General features: G+C 36.2%; 1 protein-coding gene across 2 annotated transcripts in view; it reads left to right on the forward strand.

Annotated features, from left to right (window-relative positions):
* NEBL (nebulette) overlaps positions 1 to 7,266 on the forward strand; it is a 246,579-nt gene extending 239,313 nt beyond the window's left edge. For both annotated transcript variants that reach the window (XM_058045761.1, XM_058045752.1), the window contains exon 7: positions 1,833 to 7,266. In XM_058045761.1, the coding sequence (XP_057901744.1) occupies positions 1,833 to 2,009 (177 nt within the window). In that variant the 3' untranslated portion in view covers positions 2,010 to 7,266. The remainder of the gene's footprint in view (positions 1 to 1,832) is intronic.
* The last annotated feature ends 1,348 nt before the right edge of the window (positions 7,267 to 8,614 follow it).

Below are 8,614 nucleotides of genomic sequence, written 5' to 3' on the forward strand. Positions count from 1 at the left end.
GCCTTATACCAGATATAGACTTGCTACCATTTTTGTTAAATTGACCCTCTTCTGAAATAAATTGTTTAAAGGGCTAACTGCTGCTGAATTTGTTGTAATAGCATATTTTTCACTGCTTTTTAAGAGTTAGTTTCAAGGCTCAGCAGCGAGATCAGTTGAAATAGTTTGAAAAAATAAGATTCTGAAAGGCAGAGAGCCTTTTGATGGCTAGTTGTCTACTTTATGAATATTTAAGGATTTTTGGTGATGATAGGAGCCAAGAAATTATTTACTGTCATGTAGTGCATTAAAAATGATCCTTTTTTAAATTGATTTCCATGTGCACTTGGAAGACATTAAGGGACCACTAGGAGAGCACATACCTCTGGTTGGAAACTGCCCTTGGTCACAGCCTGTAGGTCAGCAAAACTACAAGGCATGGCAGGGGACAAGAATATAGCACAGGGCTACCAAATGCAGTTCAGGGTAGACTTGTCAGGAAAGGTGGTCTCCAATGGTGTCCAGTGTTTAAACAGGAGCTGATTTCTCTGCCCTGCTTAATTTGCACTACCAATGATAGAGCCAAGACTAAAAGTAGATTTTTAGCATGGGAACAGTAATGATCAGTTGCCCTATAGAGTCTGGATTAAATAATTCCACATTTCCAACATGTGAAAAATGGTTTGCTCACTCCATATGGAGTAATCTCTACCTTTTTAAAAAATAGTTTTATTAAAAACACTCAAGCCCCCCATTTATATGATATGAACTAAAACTAATTCAGAGCTGTTTTCTTGAGCAGAGAAGTTTACTGTCTTTTAAGAGGCACAGACAACAGTACTAGGCATGAACTCACACATTGACTGTTTTGCCTTTTTTCGCTCTAAATTATTGTACCAGAAAAATTCAGCTACATATGGTAACCTAGCAAAAATTACCGGAAGGGAAATTGGATATTATCGGCGATGCTTGAACTGCTTTTGACTTGTGTTAAGAGGCAGGGTAAGGAAAGAAAGTACTCTTGGGAATTGGGAATTTTAAAATGAGGTAGTTTTATTCTGCTGTTCAGATACAAGGGGACACTGTTCTTCCTGAGTTTGAAAATTCACTTTGAATTCCAGTAAATGATGGCATTTTATTGGTTATGAGTGAAAACAAATACTCCATTTAGAAAAATAGAGGAAAAGGCTGAAAGCTTGTCTCATAGTGGGCAGGGTTGTGGAGAAATTTCTCTTAGCTAATGATGAGACTTTACGTGCAAAATTTTCTCTGAATATGAAAATATAAGTATTCATATACATTATTTTTATAGAATTTAAAAAATCTTGTCTTTCCTTTAGGTAATAATGCATTCATAATTCTTAATTTGGGTAAAATCCTAATGAAATGAAGGACATTCAGTGAGATGGAAAAGTTAATGGCCTGGATGAAGACTGTGTTTCTTCTTGTAGTGAAGGCACAGGAGAAGCTATTTGTGAATCATGCAAATAGGGAGCAGAAGCAGAGCTAGCCTGGCTGGATGTAATGAACTGTTACTAGTGAATTAATGAAACAACAGTTAGAATATTTCAGTATGCAGTGGATGGCTTGAAATCTGTTTGTTTGAAGCCATAGGACAATGTGAGTTAACAAAATAATTATCTTGCTGCTCAGAACAAGGGCCTGTATTCACTGTATATTTGACAGGATGTAGAAGGGGATACTGTTTCATTTTTGACAGATGATTTCTCTCTCTGCTTTGCTCTCTCTATTCTTTTTTTCCTTCTCTTTTCTATTTTGTGCAAAGAGAAGGAATCAAGGAATCTCAGGTTTAGACTTGAGGCTTTACAGTCTTGTTTTCTTTCCTTCAACAGAGAACATACAGAGCTATGTATGACTACAGTGCTCAAGATGAAGATGAAGTTTCCTTCAGGGATGGTGATTATATCATCAATGTGCAACCAATTGATGATGGCTGGATGTATGGTACTGTTCAGAGAACTGGGAAAACAGGAATGCTTCCAGCAAATTATATTGAGTTTGTTAACTAATTTTTGTCTCTTGTCCTTTGAGCTTTATTATGATTTACTTAAAATCTAACCTTTTAGAAAAAAAAAATCAGAAGAATCTTTTAAGAGTTCATGATCATTACTTTATCACTGCTATAACAGTTTGCATTCTCACTCAGAATCCATTTTAAAGTCCTTTAAAGAAATAATAAATAATCCACAAGAAACTCAGAGCTTTGAAAACAGCATTGCTTATAATAGTGCTCTCTCAAAGTGACAAAACATATATGGAAGCCTGGTGCTGCCAGTCCTATAAAAACTTTGGTCAATTAACTATAAAGGGGTAATGCCTTTTCCTTACACCTCAAAGATGTTATAACCATAAAATTGATTCACTTCTTATGGCACTCTGAAGTCACAGGAGGTTAACACACTGAGTTTGAACACATCTTCAAATTATTAGGGAAACGTTTAATGTTTAAGCCATTCACTTCCTAATAAAAATTAATATGTTGAGTAGATAATTCAGTCATTTGAAATAAAGACAAGTAACATGCTAGTAAAAAAAATCCAATAAAACTCCCTACTGCCCAGCAGCCTTACAGTCAATATGTCCATTTTGACAACAAAAATTTCCTGACTCTTGCATATCCACATTTATTCTTGGATTACCCATTTTTTCTTATTTCCAAGTGATCTATTAGCTTTGCTTCCATCATAATCCATCAATTAAATCCAGGTCTAGATTCATGGTTCTTCAGTATCTTTTCCGCAGGAGATCCCTTGCAAAGACTATCTAAAATAGAAAACCTGTCAGCTCTTCTGTTTCCTTGTAACAATACTTAACATTTAAATAGAAACTCTCATTAGGGCAACGTACAACCAGTGCTCCATGTTAGCTCCTTGACCTTCCCCTGTAGTGCTGTAAATAAATTCCCTGTGCAGCCCCCAGAGCCTGCAGTCACATCCTCCCTCACCACAGGTAACTCGCTTTATGGCTGCTTTGCTGATGAGCTGATGTCCCTCCCCTGCTGCAGAAACACTTGTGCCTCCATCGAGCAGTGGAGGAGAGCTCTGGTTCTTGTAGTGCATTTCAGAGCAATGGCCTGTTGCTTCAGTTTGCTCCCAAACTCCTGGTGATCCAACAGTGGGTTGTACGCTTGCCAAATGATTAATGGTGGAGAAGAATTATGTTCTCTTTTAGTGACTTAATCTTTCTCATAACTGACATCGAAGGGAAAACTAACTAAGCAAAATCCAACATGCCCTATGCCATTATGTTTCAGTTTAGCCATCTGTGGAAAACAGTAAGAATATTCTGCTGACAAACCTTCACATGTGCTATTTGATGTCTCTTAACTTACAGCCAGAACTGAGAGATCCAGGTCTCAGCCTGTGAAGCTGGGAGAGGATCTAACAGCTGGTGACAGTGGATCAGGATGAGGGATTTTGTCAGCAGGCTTGGGTCACAGGCAACTTGTTTTTGCTTTGGGTGCTGCATTCCCTCACAGGGAGAAATCGTGGAAGGAAGGACAAAAGAGTTAAAGATCCATGTGAGAAATTATTTATGTGGATGCAGAAATATGTAAGGAAAAAAATGTTTTTCTGCTAAATAATTTGTGGAGTTCAGCCATGTGCTGAGGAAGTTAACTTTGGAGTAGCCCTCAGAATATTGAGTCTGCACTGGCTTTCTTTCATTTATAAAATTTGTAAAGTAAAATTAAATATAGAACTTTTAGACAATTTTGTACTTCTCATCTCACATAGCAGGAAACCCTGCAATAACTATTTAAAAATTAAATAAGGAAGGCAGTATGGATTTGTTATGTCAACTGAAAGTTGTCAATGCAAATCCCTGTAAATTCTAGTTTTGCATACTGTTTTTGCATACAATTTCCAAAGAATTGGTAAGCTTATGCAATTTTATTTTGGTTCTTGCTAACACAGAGATGATACCAGCTGCCAAGCAGAATGGAATGACTGCATTAAAAAAGAAATTTAAAAATGTCCATGACTGTGGAATTACCTGTGCTTTCTTGTCAGCAGTCTAATTTCAAGGCTAAAGCTGCCCAGAAGTATCCAACTTCAAGAAATGTGTTTTGAAAGTAGAATTCCTTGACTGTAAATATGTAATTCATATAGTTGACTGCTGTGATTTAAAATTCTTACAAGTTTTGCATAAGGAGCTGCTCTTGCAGCAGACCCTTGTGCATTACTGGTGACACCCACATGAAATCAGCAAGTCAAATGATTTTTTTAAATCTGATGTGGTATGCTGAGTTAGAAGCTCTGAAACGAGCCGTTTGCTTCTGTGCTGGTTTTCATCACTGGCCATCAACAGCGAGGAGAGGAATTCCATCTTCTGCTGGCTGGCAAATTTTTCAGATGATGCCTGAGGCACAGCTGGCTGTCACTTGCTGCTGTGCTGCTCTATTAGCTGTGCAATGCTGGCAACAATAAAAACAGGGTGTCAGTTTGCTAACCAAATATGAATAAAAAAGAAATATAGAGAATTTCTATATGACATCAAGTTGCAATTCTTAGTGACTTATGAAACAGAGTCCCCACCTATAAATTCACAGCCATTCTTCCTAAATGGGAAGACAGCTTACAGTGTGGAATACTTTATATATAGAAGTAAATCAGGAAATGAGCATTTGGTGACATTAGAGAGCTATGCTATGCTGAACAATAGAAATAAAATTTCCTTTATGAATTTTGAATATTCATTAGCCTGGCAGAGCAGCTAAAGCAATTTGCAAAAAATAAAAGGTCAAGAAAACAAAACAGTATGTGGATTGTATTTCTCTTGAGAATGGTATGTCAGCAGAATTATTAAGATCTGGTTTAAGTTACTTATTGTTGTAGTCAACTTTTTTATCATATATGCTTAGAAATTAATATTTCTATGGAATGGTTCCTGCTTTTTGATATAAAACAAACTTTAGTGTGATTTTGCAGCTTTGTTCTAAGCAATGCAATCAAAGGCCCAAAATTATCAGAATGCAATTATATATATTTTTTTTTATAAGAACTAAAATTTGTAAGGCAAAGAGAGTAAGTCATGAACTAAATTGTGCCAGCACACGTTTTTCAAAGCATATGTTGGAGACTGTTACATGCAGTGTGATATAGGGGTGAAAAGATGCTACATGCTGTCTTGTCACCTTTAAAGTTTATATTCATTTTTAGCACAGCATGATCCCCTCACTGTTCTTTCTTCCTGTAGTCCACATTTTTCTGGAGAAAGGAAAGGGCTTTTAAGGACTTGAATTTCTCAAGCTGTTCCAAAATTCAGGTTGGAAGTCCACATGTTCCCATTTTAGAAATAAAAATTCTATAAAGAATGCTGTAATTCTTGCTAACACGAGTATAAATGTAGAAAACAACATAGAGCATATTCATGCATACATACAAGAACAAATGGGTGCCTTGCTTTTCATTACTCTTTCTTGCTTGGCTAGCTTCATTTTTTGAACAAAGCTACATACAGGTACTGCAGTTGTAATTTTTCATTATGGAACATTAGCATTTAGTCTTGATGAAACAGGGTTTTCTTGATTACATTTGACATACAATAAACTACTTCAGCCGACTGGGATTTGACAGAGAATCACCTCCCATGGATTATGTTTTTGACAAATGTGTCCCTGCCGAGTGTTTCTTGGGGATGTGGAAGGTCTCCAATACCTGGGAAAGGTAATAATTCTAGTTTTTATTGTACGGTGACTGCATGTCATCTTGTACGATGAAAAAAAAATTACATATACAGAGGTCTTTGGCAGAAGGTGGTACAGGGTATAAAATGATAATTTTTATTAAGTTAATTAATACACCATTTAAAATATAGAATATGCTTTAGTTAGTAAATGTTTAAATAATATACTGAAACAGACAGAAGATGCTGTTGAAAGAAGTCCTCCAAACTGATGTGCTGGCAAATGCAAAGTACTAGTGAGCTGTAGAAGATTAAACCATTTTGCAATGCTTTAGTGATTTTCTCCAGCTTTATGCCATAGGAACCCCATCTCTCCTTTGGAAAGAAAACCTGAAAGCTCTATTTCCTAAACTGCCTGCACTACAACAGTATATTCAAAGGAATTTCATATGCTTCTTGTGTCTGATAAATAGAATTTGCATATTGTACTTCAGTTGTAATCCAGTTGTTGTTGACATTTGTTTAATTATTATTATTTTAGGGGGGAAAATAAGCTATACTGTAGCATTTCAATTGTGTATTTAATATTACTATTAGAAATTGCTAGACCATTGGAAGACAGCAATGACTGTATTGACATTGATTAGCATGATGTGGAAAATCTCTCAGCTGTTGGTTTTTGCAGTGTGATATAAAAAGCAAAAATGAACCGCTGTGCAGTTTGGCTTATGTTTGCTTTGAAGTGTGTAAAGTTTTAGTTATTTTGCAAAACTGTACTGTATTTGAGGGTATACAGTTATGAAGGTAACAACTGTTTTTTCAAAGGACAGATAAACTTACTCTTGGATCATATGATGTATCATCTTAATTTGGCTTTTGTTATGCAGAAAGTTAACACCAGCTATTAAAATATATTTTAGTAGAAATGCTTTAATTCCTGTTTCTTCCTCTACACTGTGAATATTTAAGCTTTGGTGGACTAGAGCAACATCATGCTGCCCAAAGTACTAACCTATGCAACCTAGTTCACATTTTAGTTGATGTCACAGTGGATGTAACATAACAATTTATTTTGCATAACGTTAAACTTCATTCAAATAAAATATTAAACCCAGCACCATGTATGTATTATATTAATAAACAATACACTGTAAAGCTACCACACTCATTAGTATAAGCTCTCAAAGAGGGATATTTCTTTAACTAAGGAAGCTTTGAATTTTCAGTCTTAAGTAGAATATTTAGCATTATTCATCAAACTTGAACCCAGAAAACAGTTTCTTAAACCACTGTTTTATTTCAGACATGCCCCCTCCTTAAAAGGTTTGCCTTTTTCAGTTTGCATTTGTAACCCTTCAACAGAACACCAAGTTACATTCCATGACCCTTGGTTTGTTTAAAGAAGCAAATAGAGTAAGTGAAGGAGGTCCACTGTTTTAATTGATACTGGTTTGCTTGTCTTTGAATGGGAATTTTGTTAGGTGTGCTCTCAGTGCAGCACTAATAAAAAAGATTGCATTGCTGGCTTCTTTAAGACAATTTTGTATACAAATGTCATCTTTATTCATTGACACAAGTAAATTATTTTTAAAACATTGTAAGAAAGTTTAAGTTAAAATAAATTCCAGAAGTATTTTGGAACTGCTCTGCCTGTAGTTGAAGAAGATTATTATGCTTAGGGACATGTTTTATTTATTTGAGTGTTAAATGTATGCTACAGTGGACTGCATTAGAATTTTTATATTCTTGTCAAGTGTTGGTTTGAAGAAGGCTGTTAACAATGAATGAGGACAAATGGCAGCCACAAATGGAGCTGATTAGTTCCTCCTAGGTAAGTGGCATGCAGTTGCTACCACTCTAATTCCTACTTAAGAAATGTGTTAGCTTTTCATATGAAATTTAATTGGTTACAGAGTTGTGATTCCATGTTCTGTAGTGCATTTATATGTTGAAATGCTGCCAGTATACAAATATCCAATCTTTATGTATACTGTAGCAAACAGCAGTTTTTCAATAAGATCAAGATTTAAGAGCTGCCAAAATGGACCTTAAGCACTTGGAATGTATTTTATTTGAAAAACCCTCCATAATTTGCTGGAGGTACTGAAGTACTTTCCTGTCTTAGTGGTCCCATAGAATATAATTATCAAAAATATCTGTGTACTGGTGCATGAAATTCTCATGAAAACCCTCCATAGTGTGGATTGGAAAACTCAAGAGTTTCTAGCTATCAATGCTTTTAGGTTGCCTCTGTCTCAGAATTGGGCTCTCGATTTTCTTTGGTGTGTTAATTAGCAAGAATAAGATAATGTGCCATGGAATTCTCTGTACTGAGGGATTAGCTGCCCAGTGCATGATCACCACCTTCTCTCCCTTCTCTCACTCACACCACCAAGCCCAACCATGTTTCCAATACTGTTTTGCTGTGACTACCTGTCATCTTCCCATGAAGCTACCTGTGGGACACATTAAACTGATATCACCAAAGGAGCCAGATCTTTTTTTCTTCCAAATGATTTAGCTTATCATCATTCTTTCAGTGATTCTGTTTATTGCACAACCTTGAAAACAGTAATATTGGCATAAGGAAAGAAGTAGTATGAAATGGGTGGAAGACATGGCTGAAGTGAAGGCATAGATTTCTTACTCAGATTTTCCTGCAGAGGTTAATGCAAGTCAACCATATGACTGAGGGCACCATCTGAACAACTAACCTGCAGGCTGAGCAGTGGCCTGTGGATATGCGTGGCCTGTCTGGGTGTGTGTTTTGTCTGTGCTGTAACATCAGAAATACTGTAGGGTAGTGTGCAGATACATCCTCCAGTTTTTGAGCAATTAGTTGGAATCCCAAGCGCAGTGCACCAACTGGCATATGGCATTTATAAAGACAAATTTATCCTTTGAGAAAATGAGACCACAGTACAGAGGAAACAATGTCAATGGGTTTGACCTATGTATTTTTGTGCCCACCAGTAAGGAAATCCTTTTT

This window comes from Melospiza georgiana, chromosome 1 (genome assembly GCF_028018845.1).
Source record: "Melospiza georgiana isolate bMelGeo1 chromosome 1, bMelGeo1.pri, whole genome shotgun sequence".
NCBI lineage: Eukaryota > Metazoa > Chordata > Aves > Passeriformes > Passerellidae > Melospiza > Melospiza georgiana.